The sequence below is a fragment of the Amaranthus tricolor genome, chromosome 17, assembly GCF_026212465.1.
Source record: "Amaranthus tricolor cultivar Red isolate AtriRed21 chromosome 17, ASM2621246v1, whole genome shotgun sequence".
Classification (NCBI taxonomy): domain Eukaryota; kingdom Viridiplantae; phylum Streptophyta; class Magnoliopsida; order Caryophyllales; family Amaranthaceae; genus Amaranthus; species Amaranthus tricolor.
Window position 1 is genome coordinate 4,932,840 of NC_080063.1, and position 22,175 is coordinate 4,955,014.

At 32.8% G+C, this 22,175-nt stretch overlaps 3 protein-coding genes across 5 annotated transcripts; all 3 read right to left on the bottom strand.

Moving 5' to 3' along the window:
- Nucleotides 1-468: 468 nt before the first annotated feature.
- On the bottom strand, nucleotides 469-2,635 carry LOC130804713 (glycine-rich protein A3). 2 transcript variants are annotated; one of them, XM_057669261.1, is made up of 3 exons: nucleotides 2,508-2,635; nucleotides 1,101-1,421; nucleotides 469-969 (listed from the first exon to the last, which is right to left on the bottom strand). In XM_057669261.1, exons 2-3 carry the CDS (start codon nucleotides 1,405-1,407, stop codon nucleotides 704-706), a joined length of 573 nt encoding a protein of 190 aa, XP_057525244.1. In that variant the 5' UTR covers nucleotides 1,408-1,421; nucleotides 2,508-2,635; the 3' UTR covers nucleotides 469-703. The 2 variants fall into 2 exon arrangements, with proteins under 2 accessions (XP_057525244.1, XP_057525243.1); XM_057669260.1 differs by having other exon boundaries at nucleotides 2,455-2,595.
- Nucleotides 2,636-5,313: 2,678 nt separating this feature from the next.
- LOC130804714 (F-box protein SKIP31) lies at nucleotides 5,314-12,794 on the bottom strand. Its single transcript, XM_057669262.1, has 9 exons — nucleotides 12,473-12,794; nucleotides 11,430-11,648; nucleotides 11,249-11,322; nucleotides 9,499-9,574; nucleotides 9,279-9,389; nucleotides 7,827-8,001; nucleotides 7,628-7,743; nucleotides 5,819-5,885; nucleotides 5,314-5,739 (listed from the first exon to the last, which is right to left on the bottom strand). The coding sequence occupies exons 1-9, from the start codon at nucleotides 12,548-12,550 to the stop codon at nucleotides 5,669-5,671; spliced, it is 987 nt and encodes a 328-aa protein (XP_057525245.1). The 5' UTR covers nucleotides 12,551-12,794; the 3' UTR covers nucleotides 5,314-5,668.
- Nucleotides 12,795-15,305: 2,511 nt separating this feature from the next.
- On the bottom strand, nucleotides 15,306-20,448 carry LOC130804715 (superoxide dismutase [Fe], chloroplastic-like). Of its 2 annotated transcripts, none has more exons than XM_057669264.1 (9): nucleotides 20,209-20,448; nucleotides 20,028-20,080; nucleotides 18,608-18,679; nucleotides 17,988-18,176; nucleotides 17,727-17,898; nucleotides 16,926-17,011; nucleotides 16,755-16,805; nucleotides 16,496-16,641; nucleotides 15,306-15,601 (listed from the first exon to the last, which is right to left on the bottom strand). In XM_057669264.1, exons 1-8 carry the CDS (start codon nucleotides 20,267-20,269, stop codon nucleotides 16,540-16,542), a joined length of 786 nt encoding a protein of 261 aa, XP_057525247.1. In that variant the 5' UTR covers nucleotides 20,270-20,448; the 3' UTR covers nucleotides 15,306-15,601; nucleotides 16,496-16,539. The 2 variants fall into 2 exon arrangements, with proteins under 2 accessions (XP_057525247.1, XP_057525246.1); XM_057669263.1 differs by having other exon boundaries at nucleotides 16,926-17,044.
- Between the last annotated feature and the right edge of the window lie 1,727 nt (nucleotides 20,449-22,175).

Genomic DNA, 22,175 nt, shown 5'->3' on the forward strand with positions numbered 1-22,175 from the left:
AAAAACAAAAACATTGTTCGCAATTAACTGCGAATAAATATGACTTTCACTTTTTCAGTTCCTTCTAACATTATGACAGTATCTCCCTTTTGTTCGCAGTTACTAACTGTGGACAAACAATTTTGATGTTTTTTGACCAATTTTTATGTTCGCAGTCAATACCTAATTTTAGCTTGGATATAAAAATGCCTATTTTTGAAATTAAGTTTACCCAGAAGTTTTTTTTTTTTTGGTTCAAATTGCCTAATTATTTCAATCTTTCAAAAGTTATTGATAAAATTATAAATCTAAAAGCCCAAAAATAAATCAAAATTTTTAATAAAAACACTAAATCACAAGCTTTTTTTTTTTTTTTTTCTTATAGTGATCATTTCCTGTTTATCTGTGATTATCCTGTCATTGAACTCAAAAGAATTGAGCAAAAGAACCAAAAATCCTGTACAAACAGGAAAGACAAGCCACAAGCCATGTTTAATTATGTATATATATAAAACATATCTATAGCGTTATGGAGAAGAGGACACAACAACTGGTTCTGGCACGAACGAGAGAACAATACAAGACAAGAAATTTATAACTACATCCAAACATAATCCTTAAGTACGATAGATAATGAAATCACGACTTAATCATCAAGCTAAGCAGTACCAATTAGCCATCAAAGTTATTAGCTATGTGTACAGAAGCTCAGAAGACAGGCAAATTACTTCCACTTCTTGAACTTTCCGCCCCCAAAATGACCTTTTTTACCACCAAACATCCCATGCTTGCCAAACTTACCATGCTTGAACTTTCCATGCTTCCCATGCTTAAACTTTCCACCATGAGCGAATCCACCAGCCATATGACCAATGCCACCACCGTGATGGCCATGGGAACCATGTGCCAGATGATGAGCTCCATAAGCTGCAGCAGCAGCTGCGGCTCCTCCAGCCAGCATTGCTCCCATGCCTCCCATACCTGAGCCACCTGAACAAAGGCATATGACCCAAACATTTAGGAAAAGAAAATTCCACTTGGAACATATTGCATAAAGGATATATGAACCACAAATGGATAGCTGCAACTCCAAATACCGCAAATAAGTAAAAATAAAATACCTGCGTGATGTGAGCCGTGAGCACCAGGATAGCCACCTGGTGGATACCCACCGGCAGGAGGATAACCAGATGGAGGATATCCACCAGCAGGGGGATAGCCAGAGGGAGGATACCCGCCTGCAGGAGGGTAGCCAGAGGGAGGATAACCGCCTGCAGGAGGGTAGCCCTGTTGTGGAGGGTAGCCCTGATGTGGAGGGTAACCCCCTGGAGCATGATGCCCCCCATAAGCACCAGCCATACCATGAGCGAGATTTGAGAACAGCCCTTTGTCGGATTCATCATGATGTTTATCTTTTCCACCCCCCATGTTGTTTCAATTAACTGATGCATTCAACACAAAATTATGTAGTCAGTAAGAATCTATTAATGGAGACAATATAAAGGAAGAATGACCAACTACCAAAATACAAAGCTTGAAAGACATAAATGCCAACCTTGTATGTACAAGAACCACAAAATATATAAACCGAAAAAGGTATTCATCCACAATCAAATAAGTTTGCTTGGAACAACCTTGTCACATATTTCTAGGTGACACAGTAAAAACATTCAACTAGAAACTAGAATTAAAAGCAACAATTTAATCCGAGATCATATTAGCACAAGATAGTTATAGGTCATATTCAAGCCACATTATTTAGAAATAGAAAAAAAGCCATTCAATAAAATCAAAAGCTATGTCAACTCCTTGAAAATTTCCAAGCACTTCCAAAAAGTCAAACCAGATCCAAAACAAAGCAGAAACCAAGAATTAATGAACAAAAACAAGTAGAAATTGCACCTTAAAGCAGATATGGATCAAAGCAGGAATGATATAGATAAAGCAGGAATGATATAGATAAAGCTTAAATTAAACCATTTTCAAAATTAATAACAAATTAAATGAACATTTCTCCTTAAAAACAAATTCCAATGTTAATCGTGAATTTCTCTCGGGCCTCAGCAACAAATATCCCTTTCAATTTGGGGAAAACGGAACAGCATTCATATACAGCAATTTCTGGCCATTTCATATGATCAATCAATTACTCCTTTATCCTTATCATCCAATTAAGGAAAGTGTCATATAAACTTTAATATACCAAAGAAAATGGAAACCATCGTATGTCATCATGTATCAAATCACATCAAAGATGATTCTTGTAAGTCAAACACAAAATCACAAATATATCTCAAACCAAATAAAAACGAATATAAAAAATAAAATGCAAATTAAAATTTAAAAATTGGGTAATTTGGAAGAGATCAAATTCTCTAGATTGCAGCGAAAGAAAAGGTTGATCATGATCAATGATAAAGGTAAGAGAATAACATTCAACAATCAATGATAACAAGAAGGATGCAGAAAATATACCATAAAATTGTAGAATTAAAGATAAGAGGATTGAAGGGGAAAAGGATGCTGACCTAAAATGAGAAGAGGAAGTCAAATGTCAAAACAGGGGAATCCCGGAATGATATTTGTAAGCGGGTAACGGGTATATATTCACTTTTTTTATATATGTTTTTTAAAGGGTATATGAGATTCAATCCAAATATCCTTATTTGAAAATATATATTTCACTTTAAATGAGGTAAAAGTCAAATTTTTAATACTTCATTGTTTCAAATTAATTTTGATTTTTATATTATTTGTTTATCTCATTAATTTGTTTTGACTTATAACATAGACAATGAAACTTTGTTGGATTTGTTTAAATACAATGATTACTACTATCCATTTTTTATACTCCTATTTTTTTAATATGTATATTTAAGTATATTGAAGATTAATATAATGAAGTATGTAAAAAGTCAAACGTTATAAGTAATTTGGAACGGAAGAAATATTCAAAAGCAACCTAATATTAATTTTAAGTAATATACAAGTAAAATTTGTAAATGAATAAATAGATTGAGAGCAAATATTTACAAGGTAAATAAAAGTCAAACTAAGAAAATAATATTAGTTAGATAGATGATTAAAAAAATTTGATTGTTAGAAAGGTAGAAGAATTAATTAGAAAGTAATGAAAAATAGAGAAAATGAACATCAATTTTCTTATTTTGGGGTATAAATTTACGTTAGGGAGGGTAGGGGAATCCTTTACCTCCAAATGAGAAAAATCAACATTTTTTTTTAGTTATCATTTTTAATTTACTCTCATTCTTCCTCTATTATAATTATTTTCATAACTTCATTTGCATTTTTAATTACATTTGTTATATTAGTTTGATTTTTTTCATTTTTTTCTTCCCTTAAATATTTACTCTCAATTCAAGCGACTCCTAAGGAGAAAAGACAAGGTAAATTATGTAGGACGTGGGGAATAAATATAATGATTCTATTCTACGTACTACGCGGCATTGTAACGCGCATTGAACACGGTTCTAATCTTTTTCCTTTCTAGACAATTTTTAAGATTGCAAATATGAGTAGCTAAAAACTCTGGTCCTCATCTACCTTTGCTTCTTTTTCTTTATACTTATTCACGAAAAAAAAAAGATCAAAGAAAATGAGTAGGAAGAAATAGTAGGAGATATTAATTAAACCAATGTCTTTTAAAACGAGGTTTTTATTATATTAAAAGATGATTTTTTTCTCTTTAAAAAAAATAGTTCAAGGCAAATGTATTGTAACATTATATTACTTCCAATATAAAAAAGGTTTACAAACAAATCACTAAAAACGTATTGCTCAGAATTAAATCTGAATAGCATCATTTAATGTTTAAGACTCTTTATTTCAAGGATCTTAGGCAGTTGGCTACCTGAAATACCCTAGAACTAGCCATGTTTCTAGATGAGATGAAAAATAATTATATTTGAGTATGATGATAATTTAAAGAGTAGTAAGTTGTTGGGACAAACTAAAATAATAGAGTTAATAACTCTGTTCAATAGAAAGTTATGGAGTAACTTATATTACTTAATATCATATAGATGAAATTTTCTCAAGACGATGTTAGGAAAACTTACTTAGAATAATTCAATCTTTTGACGATTTTTCTATAACATTTTCAACTATCGATTAACCATGAATACTATTTATTGAGTTATTTAACTTGTGGTGTTGTTTGGTCATTTTTAACCGGTTGTTGAGGTAACCTTATGACTTTTGGAAGACCTTCTTCTTCCTTATACTAAATTTTAGTCATCCATTAATATCAGCCAAAAAACAAGCTTTCTCCTTTGTTTTGGGAGAAAAATCAAAATTAGAGCAACATAATTTCAACCAAAATTTCAAAATCTTCAAGATTGATAAGTTGTGACTACTTTTACAGTAAAATCTATTAACTAAATATAAAAATCCAACCTAAATAAATTAAATTAGAACATGAAAAAGATAAAGTTACAAGTTAAGAATCGAAAAAGGAAAAGAAAAAAGATCAAAACTATTACTTACTGAACCAAGAAATTAGGTAAAAAGAAAACATTGTAGTAGATTGTTAATTAAAAGTGTTAATAATTTCTTATATTATGTTTTTCTTGATAAGAATAGAAAGCCAGAAAAAAAAGAGATAAAGAGAGAAACAAAGGAACAATACAAATGGTATAGAAAAAGGTAGAAGATGAAGAATGCTACAACAGTTTAATTGATTTCACCAAATACCAACATTAAAAATGATTAAATTATTATTTTTGAAACCTAAAATTTGATGGGAAAGCACTCTAAGTAAAGTCGAGTTTAATGGAGAATGGAAGTTCAAGAATTTATGGGATAAGGAGTTAGACTTTGGAACCTAAGGAAAATGAAATGGGAAAGAAATCAGAGAAAGAATTTAAGAAAATTTGCTCATTAATGGAGGATAAATATTAAGAATTTTTGGTCCTCTTAAAAACTGGGGCCTGAGCTATGCTCACGAATCTCTGGTGATCGAGCCGGGCCTGAAAGCGAGCTTCCATCTTCAACTTCAATGGTGGACTACTGTACGTTGTCTTCAATGGAAGAAAGTGTAATTGTCTTCAATGAGGAGGGGAGTTTGAAAAATTACTTTATTAAGGTTTAATAAAAAAGAAAATGATTTTAAAGTTTGATAACCAGTTCTAGGTCATCAAACAACATTATAGATTAAATGCCTATACATGAAATTATTCATGGTTAATTGATAATTGAGATTATTAAAGGAAAATTAGTAAAAGATTAGATTATTTTAGGTAAATTTTTCCTATTAATTATAACCAAATTGTATTTATTAAAATGGGACCAATTTGGTTCTTTAAAGAGTATAGGATAGTTGTTAAATTTAAAAATGAAAACAATTTTGCTCTAAAAAAGTCTAGCTAGTAGAGATCACATTAAAACAAATATTTGAGATTTTACTAACTAAGGTGGTTAAACTCAACTAAATATAGTCAATAAACAGGCTTTTTTTTAATTCCGGGTATGAAAATCCTCTTCGATCAAGAGGAAGGAGAATTAATCTTTCTGTAAGAGATGAAAATCAAAGCCCTATTAACAAAGGTGGACGGAAAAGCCTTCACCAACTATATAATCCCATATATCCCTACTTTTAACTACTTTGAGGCGTTATTTATCATCAAGATAGAAACTATAAAATCTTGGGTCTCCAAATGATACAAGATTATCAGCAAAATCTCAAGGCAGCTTCAAGCTCCTTCTCATCATCACAGTTATATCCCAACAGATAAGCTCTTGCTGCGAAAGACAATACGACATTAGACTTAACGGAAACTGAATTTGTCGGGAAAAGTGAAACCAAGGATATTATCGATACCAAAACGGCCTGCTCCCATGAACGGTTCAGCTTCGTCGGTTACAACACCTTCCTGTTGCTCCTCCTCCTGCGTGAAAGCAGATAACGACATAAATTACAGCAGTAATGGAAATGAATAGTTGTGTCGATAATGCACCCTTCAAATTCTGGTTGTTATACTACTAGATTGACCATCGACTAAACCAAGAATTCAAAAGAGCAAAAAAGAAAAAAGAAGGGGTTGAGTTAAAGAATGCAACTAGTAATTTTTTTAAAACAAAATAGTGACATTAATCTTTATAGACCTATCAGCCACTTTTGTGTACATCGATCGGAATACCATTGGAATCTCAAGACTCCAAGCAACTTTTTAACATCAGAAACAAGTACTTCAACAGAGAGTTCTATGTGATCATGTCTACATCATATAATGGCTATCGTACCAAAAATTTTTGGTTAAACCAATTACAATCTTCTGGGGTAAGCATTGTCCAGGACAAATACTCAACACAATCAGATCATGTCTACATTATATAATGGCTATCATACCAATTTTTTTTGGTTAAAACAATTAAAAGAATCTGTGAAACCGGCTATAGAACAATTACTCTACACAATAAGATCAATATTAATATGACAAAAGGGAAGAATACAAAGAAAAAACACCGACAGCAAGTGAAGAAGTAGCCAAGTCAAAGCAAATATGTCAATTAGCTTGTTCGGAAACTACAAAAACTCAAATTTCAACTTCAAGAACTAGTGACAAAGTTGCAACTCACACGTTTTAGTTAATAGAAAGTCCATAGAAGAATCAATTTCTTTTTGTGAGCAAAGGAGCGGGTTGGGGCTCACTGCAAATCTTTGCTAGGGAATATAATATATATATATATATATATATATATATATATATATATATATATATATATATATATATATATATATATATCATATGGTCAACTTTCAGTGAAAACCAACCTTATATGAGAACCGTGAGAACCAATCTCTTTGATAAAAATGGGTTACTTTTGGACAAGAAAATGGTACTTTTGTTTTTAAATCTGGTACTATTTAGCAAAAAGTGTTACTTTATGAAAAAAAATAAATAAATACAAAGTAACACGTTTTTTTTCGAAAAGTATCACCATTTTATGTAAAAAGTAACCATTCTGTGAGTTTTTTTCAAAATTTTTTTCTTAAAGTAGCTTTTTTGCCTAAAAGTATCATTTTTTTTCAAAAAAAAGTAACACTTTTTTGCCTAAAAGTAACACCTTTTTAGTAAAAAAAGTAACATTTTTTTATTAGGCAGATTGGTTTTCACGGTTCTCATATAAAGTTGGTTTTCACTTAAACTTCTTTCTATATATATAGGGTCAAGTTCCACTGAGAACCAGACTTATATGAAAAACGTGAGAACCAATCTACATGAGAAAAAACTGTTACTTTTTACAGAAAATGTGTTACTTTTGGGCCAAAAAACGTTACATTCTTTTTAGAAAAAAAAATTGTTACTTTATAGCAAAAAAGTGTTACTGTAAGAAAAATTTTCAAAAATTAAATTATACAGAGTAACATGTTTTTTCTGAAAAGTAACACTTTTTTTATGTAAAAAGTAACTTTTTGTGAGTTTTGTCCAGAATTTTTTTTTAATGTAACACTCTTTTGTGGAACAATGTCATTTTTTTGAACAAAAAAAAACACTTTTTTGCCTAAAAGTAAAAACCTTTGTATGGAAAAGTAACACTTTTCTGTCAGATAGATTGGTTCTCACGGTTCTCATATGATGGTTTTCACTAAAACTTCCCTATACATATATATATCAAATCTACTTACAGTTTCTCCATCCGTTTCAGAAAGCGACACAACGCGGTCAAAGCAGCGGCCTGTTATAGTACAAACCAAAAGCGGGTCTTCAGGAGTGATAAGTTCCTTACATGTGTCATCACAAACTGCAACCAGGGAAAAACATCACCTCAGCATTCTGAGTATGTAGTACAATTTATGGACTTGCACGATCATAGAAAAGTATTACCATGGACATTGCCAGTCTTTTCACAGATAAAAGCATCCCCAATTTGAAAGTATGAGCAGACATCCCCAGAACAAGTATGGTCAGTAACGATCTTATCACTGAAGCCTTTCTTTCTCTTCCATATAGACACTTGATCAGCAATCGTTTCATCAAGAATATTGTAATCGTCATTGACCTTGACAACAAGAAAAGGAGAGGAAAAAGTGAGCAGATATATAACACAGGTATACAAGAATGCTTTCCATTCAACAAAACATACCATACACATGGAACAAAGAACAATTAACAAACACCAGACCAGAAATCCCAAACATCAACATTGAATTTAAATTCATTTTTCATGACAAAACATGTTAACACTCTAACTACAAAAACGTTGAAATTTTTTGTTATCCATAATCTTTGGGAGGCATTTGGAATTGGAATTTCAAGAACGAGAAAGGTAATCGAGTGCCTTATTTGTATTAATGTATGGCTAAATTCATTTTCCGATATTTAAGCGTAAAATCACCTCAAACCATGGTGAAAAAACATCATGGACTCACAGTGAATTCATTTTCCTGTTATTCAAAAAAGTCATGGACTAACACATTTAACAAACAGATGTGGTCGAATCGACCTAATTTCGAGTTAGGTTTGGGTCAAGTTAGCTGGTCCTGGTCGGGTTAGTTTTTCACTGCCTAGCCCCAACCGTATAGCCCATAGCTCACTATGACGTTCTTCCAGCCCTCTAACCAGCACACACAGTTAAACAAACACCACCTTCCAGTTTACAAGTTCTAAACAACCCACTACGACTCATTGCACAACTACCTTAGAGATTCACCGTCATCCCGATAACCTAAATGCAAACTCTGTCCACTGTCTCGCCTATAACACCCCAACCACTATGGCCACAATGGCCCTGTATTAGCTAAGTATAAGCCCAATCAACAACACTTTCTACTAATCTCCATCCAAGTTTTGAAAAGTCTCAACCTTTTGTCCTGCTATCAAATCATTTTAGATGGCTGATTTGGTTCATAAAATTGATGACGTTAGTGAAGATATGGATGATAAGAAGAGAGATATGACTTTGTAACAGATCGCCAAGACCCGTTACCGAAACTAGATAGTATGGACACTTCGAGTCTGTCCACTAACTCCCAAAGACCAATTCCTTCTTTATTAATATTCAAAAGCTAATCAATTATTACAAGGGTGGCTCTATATATAGCCTAAACCTCAAGACTGCTAAAAAATAACAACTAATCTAATTACAAAATATCAAGACTAATTAAATGTGAAATGTCGATAATGCCCTTGGGCCCCTTTGACCCGAGTCATTACAGACTTGTACGTACATCATCACTCTGTCACCTATTCTAGCTTGCAAACAGTGACTACAAGGAAACTTCACGCTGATGTCTCTCATCAAGGAGAAAACGTTGGGAAGTTAAAATGAATTGTTACCTGAGAAAGTAGTGGAGCTTGACTTCTTTTAGCAGCATACATTTGGAGATAATACTCTTTAAACTCAGGAGGACAGTTCCTCACAGATTGAACCATATCCTCTTCATCACGCTGGAAAGAGCAAAATGTGTAGATCAGTAAATGGTTAGAACAAAGGCTTCAGGGAAAACAATCTGCGTACATTACACAATGTAGTCTAAATAAAATATGCAAAACATACTTGTATATACAGCTTTTTCCAGGCACAGTCCCTCATATTTTTTCTACACGGCAACAATCCCCAACGCAAGCGATACCTGAGTTAGAATAAATGAATGAGTTGAGTACAAATTTGGCAAATTGTTTACTATTCATAAACAGGCATTGGTTTTTCCAATAATGCCTTCTCCCAATTAACTCCACATTATCTTTCATTTTCAAATCTCATCATGGGTTCTATTTATTCAGGTGATTCTTTATTTTTAATCAAGAAAAGAGGTAAAGCACAATCTCAAGTATCGCAAATTTTTCTGCTCCTTCGATTCATCAAATTATATTAAATTGAGTTTAAGAAAAGGTTGGACATCTTTTTCAAATATAGCTTAGACACCTCAAATGTTAAAAATGTGATGTTTCAATTACATTTGAAGTCTTTTTCTACTTTTTCCCTTTTGTAAGCCACGTCTAAGTTGCTCAACCTGTCCATTTACTACGATTTGAAGGTAATTTAAGTTATAAATAACACTAGTTGTCTCCAAAATTAAATGTTGATCACTCAAAGAGCACAAAATCAGGCTTTTGTAACAATGGTATAGAAAAAAGTATAAGATATATTCACCGATGAAAAATGGTACCACAACACCACATAACCAATGTAGCAAGTATTATTGCATTTACTAAGCATAATTGATCCAAGAAAGAGATGCATCAAAGACTGATAGCTTTATATTTACTTCATTTACTAGGTAAAACAACAAACAGTGCTTCTGACTTCTAAAATTAAAAATCAAATAGTTTGCCTACATTCTTTATCGACCAAGCAAATTTAACAAAGAAGTGGCTTAACCTAACTATTAATATAACAGCTGGCTAAATATCTCAGCATATTACTAAAGTTGGCACAGAGTTCAAAGTAAAGCAAATCTACTACAACCATAATAACAACCATGCTTGAATTATGTATTGTATTCACAGCGGAACAATTGGTGAAAAGACAGGTCCTACTAGCCATTTTATCAGATACACAGTGCAGAGAACTGCTAGAGACTAGAAATGTAGAGAAATATTCAAAGAATCTGACAAAGACGGGTCAAATTTGTCCAATGTTCTACTAGAATTTGAATAATAGCTCAAAATACAGGTTTAGTTAGGGGTGCATCAAGCAAAAACCCGAGAGTTCAAATGAGCAATCCTTACATGTTTTTGGCGCTTTCTTTTATCCTTGATCCTCATCATGAGTTATATATCTATTGTCAAAACTTCATATGCTTTTAGATGCTTAAAAGAACTTAATGTTAATTTTCTGTTTCCTTTCTTTGGAATACTTATTGACTATTAGGTGTAATGAGTACCAAACAGATAGACTCTTGTTTTGAAATGTTATCTACATGTTGAACATTATGATAGCTGATTTCAGCATTAATATGACATACTTCCACGACAATACCAGCAAATCAGCTCATTTGAGACATTGTAATTTGCATTGGTCTATTTGAACTCTCGGGTCTTTACCTGATGCACGACATGCACCCCTAAACCTGTATTTTGAACTGTCAGGGCTTCATGATCATAAATTAGATGAGGATCAATTAACTACTTGATGTTCATCTCCTCAAATAGACCAATGTAATTTACGATCATATGAAGAGAAGAACATCAAGTAGTTAATTGAGTCAATAACAATGCAACTAGGGATTGCACACAGCTAAGCACGAACAAAAGTTTTGCAACTAAAAATATAAGACAAAAGCACTAACAAAATAAACACTCACAAACGACACCAAAGGGATTCTTCAGATGCTGCATAACTCAAAAACTTGCATACTTGAGAACATGATACTAGATCCTGCAAGTTTCATGAATTAACAAATAAAGGTCTGTTCAATTTTACGGGATGAACAAAAATCTAAAGAAGCAAAGTAGTCATCCAACTTCGGGTCCAAATTCACATACTTCAGAAGACAAGAACTTGAAAATATGTGGGAATAGCTCGGGAGGTATCTTGCTTAACAAACCCATTTCAATCCTCCTACTAGCCATTTTGTAAGCATTATTACCCTCAATCTTCGACTCCATATCTTCATGGGTAGCACGAGCATCATTTTCAATACCTCTACAAATATCCTCTGCACACATCCTCTTCAGTGGTCTCTCCTCGTTTGGGTCTTCTTCCTACACATTAGAAATACACATATTTCAATTATCCGTCTTTCTATCCTAATCACTCATAACACAGGAAAAATTAGAACTAATAACACATGATAATTCGCAAATTGATAACAACACATATGAATAATGAAAATTTCAAAGCTCTTAGCACTTCATTCACATGTACTGTTATCAATTTGCAAAATCAAATCAGTTCTCCTCACATAAATAAAAAGTTACTCTCTAGTTTCCACCAACACTCACAACATCTTCAAAAAAAATTAGAATCTTTTGAATACATCTATAAAATATAATTAATGAATGCAAGCAAATCGACCAAAAATAACTAAATTAAAAACATTCACAAAATTAATCAATAATAATTCTGTCTTTACAGATAATTTCTTGATAAGAAGAGCCTCACAAAAAAAATATAAGCGTGAAATTATCAGCTATAATATAACAAGTAACGGCAATATAATATTTTGCAATGCTATATGAACAACAACATCATTTCATTTCCCGATGCCATTAATTGGCAATATAATATAAATGTATGCAACCTTACCCCCTTACCCCATGTTATACACTAGCAATGCTAAATGAAGTGATATAATCTAGAGAAAGATTTTTATGATGATTCAGAAATATTTTTTTTTGAGGGCAAAACTGTTGAATTATGGATAACTTCAAATTAAGGAATTTGATTCTCACTCGGATTATTTCAGGAAATAATTCATCGCAAATTAAAAACAGACGAAATTCAAGAGCAAAACCATAGCTGAAATTTGAAAATTATAAAATTACATAAGATTAAAGAGAATAAGAGAGAAAGAGGGGTTTTAAACCTGATCGGAAACTACGGAGAGGACCTCAGATTCGAGAAATTGTGCGAGACTTTCCTCTTCCTCGTTTAAATTGGACATGATTGATTGATTGTTAAATATATTAGGGTTTTCGTCGGCAATTATCAAGAAATTTCTACCTTCCAATTTCCGGCAACCGGGAAAATTGGCCGGCGAAGAGAGAGAGAGGGTATATATATATATATGTGAATCTATGAAATAAGGAAGTGAAAAGATATTCCTGCAACTTGGGTGCTGGCCGCTTAGGTGCTTATCGAATATCGTGTCATTGATTACCCATCGTTCAGTACCCTTTTTTTAAGAGACGGCAAACTCAACTCAATTTAAAAAAAAACACTTATTACGCACATTCATTTAAAAAAATACGGTAAACTAATTTTTGTAGTTATTTTAGCATAGCGGAGTACACATTTTAAATAGTTGATGTACGCATTTTAAACGAGTTATCGAAGTATTTTTGCATATTGAAGTAGACATATAAATGCATACAACACATAACACCTACTTGACAACTTCAAATATAAACTCTTATAACACTTAACAAAAACATCTACAACACATAACACCCAATAACCTAAACACCTACAGCACATAATATAAACTCTTATAGCACATAATTTAAATACCAACAACAAATAACCTAAACATCTACAGTACATGACAAAAATACCGGCAACACATAACAAAAACATCTACAGCACGTAACACCTACTTGACAACTTCAATATCTTAATTTTTTTAAAAGACCTACTTAATATATTGTGAACCCCTACTTGACGTATCTTAAATGCCTATTTAGGTATCCTAAACCCCTACCGAGTAAACGTGCAATTATACTACATTTTCCATTAATGTATTTTTAAAAAATCTAATAGGCCGACCCAATTGAGACTGTTTCTTTAAAAGATGGTCTCTCACAGTAATTTGCGTTTTCTAATATTTTGGGTCCTTGTATATTTGGAATTTTTTGTGTTGTTAAAAAAAATCTCAAAATAAGCAGTTTAGCACTTCTTGACCCGAGCCTATGGTATCGCTTGTTTACTATTACTAACAGTAAATAAAGAAAATGTTAGTAAAAACAGTCGGTAAAACCTTTGTTCGTTGTCACTACAACAAATAAAGGGGAGCAAATTTTTATTGAGTGTTAGTAACAGATAACAAGGGCCTTGTTGACTTTGTTTGTCCATCTTTCCTTTGTTCGTTGTTGGATACACCGAAGAAAGACATTTTGACTATTTTAACCAACTATCCTAGGCACCCAAACTGGTCATGATGACTATTTAAACTAGTTATTACTATTTTCGGTGTTAGTAACAACAAACAAGTGTTCTATAAAATCAAATTTGATTATCTCGCTTTATTCCGCTCAAATTCTCATTCTTCTGTCAAGTGTTCTAATACAAATTACATCTCTCAAGTTAAGCTAAGGTATATCTCTAATTCTCATGTTTATGATTTAATTATTTTAATAAATATATAATTATATATTATCATCTGTTTTAGTTAATTTAGTAAGTTGATTAATATTGATGACATTTTTGTTTAGATGTCAATTATTGTTATCGGTGAAAATAAGTGATATATTTTAGTTTACAAAGTTGATATATGATCGGTATTCGAGGTCGTTAATTTGTTGCATGTTCATTCTTTCATTATGAAACATTAGTTTGTAGTTACTTTAGGTAAACGGTTGAAAAGAGATCATAATTAAGCTCCATTTAGAAAAGAAAAACTTCAATGCGACTTAATTAGCATGTTGTCTTTGGATGGAACTATGGATGGATATTATGGGAAACGAAGAGAACTAATTTTTTTAAATAACTATATGAGAGGGAAGGAAATTGAATGGGAGAGATTTGAAAGGATTAGATGATTAATTTTTGTTAATGTTTCGATCTTCTATAGTTGTAAAAATTTTAAGGGAAAACTCGTATATATTCTTCTTCCTTTTTCCTCCTCTTATCTCCTAAACAAAGAGCTACTTTCCTTCCATTTACTCCGGTTTTCTTGTCATTTCCCTTCCCCCTTCTCTTTCTCTTCCTTCTCTCCAATATTGATATCCAAATATTTTCCTACTTGTCATTTTGGCATTTATCTCAAACATAAATTCTTGTTAGAGACAATCTCAACATGAAACGCGCTTCATATATGGGTTAAAAGCCCAATAATACAAATTAGTAGCATGTGAATACTTGATTTGAGGTCATTTCACCAAAAAACGGTCTCTTATAAGAGTAGCCCAATCTCAAATTATTTCCTTCATGTTGATTGTCTATTACTCTCAAGTCTAAGTCTTAGAAGTATAATCTTCACCTACTATAAATGTCATCAAAATCTTAATGGAATCGATCAAACTAAGTACATGTAATTGATATGCATATGAAATTGTGAATCTTGCAATGCATTGCCCAGTTATGATACCTGAGTAGTGAACAAATGGTTCTTGCCTTGCCTTGTTTGATACCTGAATAGTTAACACACATATCTAGCAAAGTCTAAGTGACTGTATTTACAGCCCGTTTGGTTATCACTACAAATTGGTAGTAATGAGAATAATTTGTAGTATATACTTTCATAATATGCATCATGTCAGGAAATGAAAATTTAATCATAAAAAAGTTATTTTGTTCACAATTTACAACCATAAAAACTACATGATGGGAATACTTCCACAACCTTTTTCATGAATACGCTCAGTAAACTTAAATGGTGGCAATTGTGGTCAGCCTTGTTTGGTGAGGCTCACTGGCTAAGCAGTTAGCTCCGATCATACAAAACCGAAATCGAGAACTTCAATGATAACAATATCAAAAGCTTTAACAACTTCAATGATAACAATATCAAAAGCTTTAACAAGACATTCTCAATAACTCCGCATTATTATAGGTTCAAACAAGTACCTCTATGAAGTCATGCGATGCTTTTATTTTACATGCATGGCAGGCGTTACAATGGAAACTAAAATGCACCCTTTAGATTCAGACATACATTCTGCATTAGCAAATGCTATGGTTCAACTACAACAGTTTGGCTAGGCTTTAGACAGTAGAGTGCACATCAATTAGTCACTCGTGCCATCGGCTAATTTGATCACACGGTCACCATTCGGACCTATCAAGACAAGATAAATGAAGATTAAGGGAATTACATCCAAGAAAAAAAAATATCCTATCCACATTATAGATGTTTATCGGGTAACGGATTGTTGTTGTAGGCATTGTAACCTGGACGATATTCGATTTGGAACGGGAAACGGGAACACAGAACGCAACCTAGATTGACTCAGAAACGACTGGGTACGAGATACATTATGTAGAAAATATAAATTTGAAAACAAAATTAAATTAAAATGATTATTTTGCTTTAAGAAATTATTTTCAATTGGAATTTTTTTAGATTTCTAGGTTTCATTTCGTTTTTTCTACCTTCTTTTATCTTTAATTTATAAATGAAGGCCAAATTACCTTTTAAAGGTCTTCTAAACCAGGATGTCACCTTGAACGATTTGGGTTGCGTTTCATGGTGATTGGGGACGAAAGTTTACGGATCGCGGAACGTGGCTACGTCCATGTTCCATGTAATTATGGTTGTAGGTCATGAAGAATCGAATCGTTGCTACAAGAGTGAAAGGAAAGCCTTTGGTATAGGCCAACCTAGGATTCTCCACATCATTTTAATATAAGACAATATTTTGGATTTATATAATGACCCAATAATTTTCAGGGGGCGAACCCCATTGGGACTAATAAAAGATCCACCTCTATCATAAAGCTGTCCTAATCGAGAATTGGTGAAAACAACTATCCTAAACTCCAAACGCTCAATCCATTGTCACATGATTCACTAATCTCCTTGCAAATCGCGAATCAAAAAAAGCAAATTATTGTCGATTTTGGGTTATTTTAGGGTCATTTTGAGCGGATCGCGAATTCAAAAAGCGAATTGACTAACGAATTATGTTACACAGAGTCAATCTGATAGTAAACCATCAATACTACTACTTACCATCTTACTAGCCCATTTGTTGATTCCCATGCTGCAGCTTTCTCTTACTCAGCAGCACAAGCCTTTGCTGCCTCATATCTTGCATTTACAGCATCCCAGGAAACAAGTTTTTCCATGAAGATCGAAATGTAATCAGGCCTTCGGTTCTGCAAAAAGACAGAAGGAGATTTATTCACCAACCGAGATGAGTTTTCTTTTCATTTTTTGAGGTTCGTGGAAGAAGGCATTGTAAATTGCAAGTTTACAAAGTCGGGCTAACCTGGTAGTCCAAATAGTATGCATGCTCCCAAACATCAATGGTAAGAAGAGGCTGCACCATATAATTCCACATACATCAAAATGAAGATAAGGTTATAAGATCCGAGGAAAGTACTTGTAATTGTTAGCTCACAAAAATATGCTAGTGAAGGACTTAAGGCATTCTACTCACATAGTAATCCCAAACAAGAGGGGTTACAGCATTTGGGGTCTTGACAATTAAGAGCTTCTTGTCATCTTCTGATGGCTTGGGATTTACTGCATTTCCGACATCCAACGTGTTAGATTTGTCTGCATTCCAAGGATGTACAAATGGACCTCATAACTACGATAGCGGGATAATCAAGACAAAGAAATTCACGTGGAATAATATGGAAAAAAATCGCGTCAGTGGATGTGTTTGCGAAAACATTTGTGGTGTCGCGGAAAACAACTATAATGGAGAAATAACGCGAATCGCAGCCGATGCGGTGTGATTTTTGAAATAAATGTCACATAAGGAGGTATTTGAACTTATAATTGCATTTTTGTTGTTGAACTATAATTATTATGCAATAATATGCAACTAGCTATTATAAGTGCAATATTTGAGATTCTTTTAGTGTATAATTAATTAACTTATTAGTTATTTAGTTAGTTATTTTATTTATCAACTACAATTATGAATAACTATAATTTAAGTGATCGAAATAATTAAAGTTAATGGGTATTAATGAAATTTTAATGGGAAGACAAATAACATCTTAACGGTGAAATATCATTATAACAGTAAATTAACGGGTGTTACACGTTAAGTAACAGTCAACGCGGCATTTTGGCTGTGAAATTTCATGCACCATTTTATAACGGGATTTAACATCGCGACAACTTTCAAACAGGTTATATAACAGGAGTTACGTAATGTAACGGGGGAGTTTTTTTTTTCAGCGTGGAAATCATGTTCATGACCAAAAACTTTGAAATATGGACTCACAAACTAGCCAAGCCCAGCCAGATCCAAACTGTGTAGCTGCAGCAGTCTTGAATTCAGAAGTAAATGTTTCAAAAGAACCAAAATCCTTTTCAATTTGCGCCAAAAGCTCGCCAGAAGGCTTTCCTCCACCACCAGGCTTCATCGACTCCCAAAAGAATTCATGGTTCCAGGCCTACAAATAAAGTGTTATTAGTTTACTACGTCCGCAATTGAGATTCTATGAACGACAGTTTTCATCAGAAGAAAGTTCTAAATTCATACCTGAGCTGCATTATTGAAAGACGGAAGAAAATCGCCTTTGTTATATGTGATACGTATGACTTCTTCGAGTGGCAACTCGTCTAGTTCTGTACCAACTATCTGCTTGTTCAAGTTATCCACATATGCTCTGTGATGCTTCCCCCAATGAAAGTCAAATGTCTGTTTGCTCATGATAGGCTCCAAGGCATCCTGTAAAGTAGTAAGCCATTTTTCAGCAGTAAAAGGCAAACTTTATACGCCTAAATAGAGTGGACGGGGAGAAACCCTTCCTAGATGGTGGGCTCCTCTCTCCATACTGATGCAAACTAGGTTGGTTAGTTGTTCTAACTGTTTGTAGAGTTCGTTTGGATTTATAGAAAACTTTCATTCTCCGAAAAAAACCCCAAGAATTTTAGCCATCATACAAGATAATGTTATCTGAATTGAGCTACATACAAAAATGGATTCAACTTCTTTATAGTCTATGTGATAAATGATAATTAAGATGCTATACGAAAAAGTGGAATATACATTATAGAGAATGTTTTCACAACGATACATCATATTGCAAAAATGTGTACTAGCTATATGCAAGAAGTATCAGATTAGATATATGAGTTTTTGTGTAATTTGAGTCTTACGAATGGATACGGAGGGGGCTTCAAGTCAAACTTTGCCGTAACAACAGTTGCACCACCTCTTCTTACTCGTGTCTGCAGCATTATACAACAACTATCAAAAGCAAATTCAAGTAGTTATGACATCAAGACCAAAACTTCAGCTAATGGCGGGTAGAAAAGAGAATATGATAAATACCTTCAAGATTTACAGCAAAACATGAAAAAAGGATGCAATTTCATTGAGAAACCCATAATAAAACAGAAAAGAACATAATGCTCCATATGCTATTGCTTCTTCTCATGGTGGAACTGAAATTAAATTTAACCCATTCCATTTTACTTAATCCATTTTATTCTAGTTGCAACATTTGATCATCAAAACTGACACATCTATTGCTTAAATATTGTAACGAAAAAAACAAAGATGGTATAAAGTAATGGAGCTTGTGGTAATCATAATTGATCAGTCACTCTGTTGAGCTTAATAGAAGTGAAACACAAACCAAAATCTTCAACGTCATCTAGCCACTCAAATTCTTTTTAGTGCTCAAATAACTTTTGGGATTGAGGTTCTGACATTGTTGTGTTGTTGTGCTCTAGAAAACTACCAACTCAAGCAACCAAAATTGGCAAGTTCTAAAATCTAAGGGGGTGTTAGGTTTGGAGAAAACAGTTTCTTTAGAAACTTTTTTCCCTACATTCAACATGGGAATTAAAATATAAAATGGATAAATTGGTCGAAAAAGTTTTTCAATCACTTTAAGAACATTTTCTAATGAGAATAAAAGGAAACCAATTTTCCTCCACCCTTCCATTCCCAAATCCTCCATTCCCCCCCGAAAGTTTTACATCAAACCAAACAATGTATCATTAGCATTTTCCACTGAAAAATACTCATTATTATCCGCCAAAACAAACATCCCCTTATAGTAGGGGAAAGTATTGCCAGCACTTCAAATCTCCCTAGACAAAAGCAAATAGGTAGTATAAGAAAACTCAATATCAAATTTGACTAAACAAGAGTCCCATGAAGCATGCTCCAATTCCAACTCCACTGAACTAACTTTAAGTTGAATGCTAATAGTAGTATAAACACACTAAACCCTCCCCACCAATTCTTGTATAAAAGCTTAGACTTTAGCTATCACAGTAAACTCCTAACAAAATCCTATCACAAAACATTGGAATCCACACTTCACCACAAAAAAAAAAAAAGTCAATCCACAAGTAATACCAACCAGGAAGAAAGGCACTATTTTCAACTAAATGAACACATAGTCACCAAGAAATTGTTCACCAATTACTCACCCAAGAACTATCCCTAATCAAATCAACCACAAAATCAAAAAGAAAACAGAATTTTTAAAAAGTTAATACAAAAAGCAAGTATTAAGATTAAGACAAAAGCAAGAGAGAGAGCATATGTGATGAAAACACCCACTTCATGGGATTTCCATGGTGAGACGGGGATAGATTTCAATCCTCCTTTGAACCCTACAAATATCGAAAAAGGGTTAAAACATTGATTCATAAGTTTTGCAAACTTTAATATTAACATCTAATTGATTTGTTATCTAGAAAAATATATTTAGAAGAGAAGAAATGAAGAGGGTAAAACAGACCTTCATGGGGGATGATTGTAGAAGACAAGGAAATTCCAGAAGTTGCAGAAACAGCGGACATTTTCACGTTGGTGCTGGGAGAAAAAGTTATCTAGTCTGTAGAATATTAGTGTTTGTTTGAGAGACTATGCCCTTGACAGATGGGTGTGCCAGACACACTCTCCAATCATAGACTCGTGGTATATAGCCCTTGATACTTGATATTCATATTCATATTGATAATGCCTCTCTACCATAGCCCATAGACTCCAATTCAAGTGGACTTTCATCCCACTTCAAAATATATTTATTATTATGTAAAAATTCAGGTGGATATAAAGATTGATTTTAAATTAATTATAAAGATAACTTGTATAAATAGCTCTGTGCCCACAGGGGTAGGAGGGTATGCGATTCTAGAGGATTGGAATGGGATGAGAATTCAGAGGGTATGACATCCCAATGTAAAAATGCCTAACCAAACATTGGAATGGTTGTGATACCATTCCATACCATTAAAAAAGAATCAACCAAACATGCCCTTAATATATATTTTATTTGTCCCTCTTATTTTACACCCAATGTAAAATAAATGAAATTTAGTGAAAAGAGACATTGAGTTTGATAATGAAACAAAATTAAGTGAAGGATATAATAAATGGTTAAGATAGAGAAAGTATAATTTTATAGGTGGAATTAAAAAAATGAAAAGCCAATACGAAAAATTAAAATAAGAAATAGTGCAAAATAAAAGAGATTCACGGTGTATCAAAATATTACAATCATTGTTTCTCTTGCTTAACAACACTTTTGAGTTTAGCAAGCCTTAGTAATTTTACACTTTTTTGACAATGAGCTCTCCACTTTTTAATAATTTCGTCTCATACATAAATTTAATCTTTGTTTTGATATTAATTATTTATTTTTATCATCCACTTGATTTTTAAGTTATTTTCCAACTTAATTTTTATTTTTACTAATTTCACTTAAAAATCAAATGGTGCTAATTAAGAGGAATAAAAGGAATTACGTGCACCAACCTAAATTATTAGGAAATATGACGAGTTAGAGGATGTGGGGTAGTGGGGTGAAGGATGAGAAATGTAGGCTGCTGGTGAATAAACAATTAACGAATGATACAACAAGAATACAGTCTGCACTATGTTTATATTTGAGTTATTCCTTTTTAGAAGGGTAAATGTTTTGATCTAATGTTTTCTCATGAACTCTCAAAAGGACAAAATATCATCCCATCCAACACGAATCCTTAAACTCCATGTGATTCCTTCATGATGCAAAATCAAAGAGACTAACGAGTACATTTGAAAATCGATTTAACATTGCAAGTGATGAATAAAAAATCGTTACAATAATATTAGCTGTTTTTTAGCTTCTTTATTCCCCCTAAAATTCTAATCAAACATGCATTATATTTGAAAAATTAAAAATATTATGGAAAATTCAAATCTTTTCTGACACTATTAAGGAAAAACATTCAAAATTTTAAGATGAGTTTAATGAAAATTTAAAATGAATAAGATAAATTATCAACAAAATGAACGAAATAAGATAAGTTTTAAAAGCGTGTAATTCTCAAATCTGTGATTTGGAGTTGTTCGCAGTTAATAACTGCGAACAGGTCAAAAAAAACAAACTATCTGTTCCCAGTTAGTAACTGGGAACAACTTTGACTTTTTTTTGATAACTGCGAACAACTACTTCACTTTTTTTTTTTGACTTGTGCAAATTTGTGGAGCATGCTGTTCCCAATTACAAACTGCGAACAGGTCAAATAAAAAAAGTCAAAGTTGTTCGCAGTTAGTAACTGAAAATAGCTAGTTTGTTTTTTTTAACCTGTTAACAGCCCCAAACCACAGATTTGAGAATTGCATGCTTACTTTTGGAAATAAGTTGAAACTTATCTTATTTCGTTCATTTTATTGTTAATTTGTCTTAATCATTTCAAATTTTTGAGTTTAGTAAGTTTG

What these genes read in the sequence shown, in the direction of transcription:
- LOC130804713 (XM_057669261.1), bottom strand. Translation starts at nt 1,407, where the DNA reads ATGGGGGGTGGAAAAGATAAACATCATGATGAATCCGACAAAGGGCTG. An exon ending in TCACGGCTCACATCACGCAG is followed by an intron (nt 970 to 1,100) that starts GTATTTTATTTT and finishes GCCTTTGTTCAG; the next exon opens with GTGGCTCAGGTATGGGAGGC.
- LOC130804714 (XM_057669262.1), bottom strand. Translation starts at nt 12,550, where the DNA reads ATGTCCAATTTAAACGAGGAAGAGGAAAGTCTCGCACAATTTCTCGAA. An exon ending in TCTCCGTAGTTTCCGATCAG is followed by an intron (nt 11,649 to 12,472) that starts GTTTAAAACCCC and finishes TCTAATGTGTAG; the next exon opens with GAAGAAGACCCAAACGAGGA. An exon ending in AAAGACTGGCAATGTCCATG is followed by an intron (nt 7,744 to 7,826) that starts GTAATACTTTTC and finishes CCCTGGTTGCAG; the next exon opens with TTTGTGATGACACATGTAAG.
- LOC130804715 (XM_057669263.1), bottom strand. Translation starts at nt 20,269, where the DNA reads ATGTCCGCTGTTTCTGCAACTTCTGGAATTTCCTTGTCTTCTACAATC. An exon ending in CACCATGGAAATCCCATGAA is followed by an intron (nt 18,680 to 20,027) that starts GTGGGTGTTTTC and finishes ATAATGCTGCAG; the next exon opens with ACACGAGTAAGAAGAGGTGG. An exon ending in AGCCCCCTCCGTATCCATTC is followed by an intron (nt 18,177 to 18,607) that starts GTAAGACTCAAA and finishes ACTACTTTACAG; the next exon opens with GATGCCTTGGAGCCTATCAT.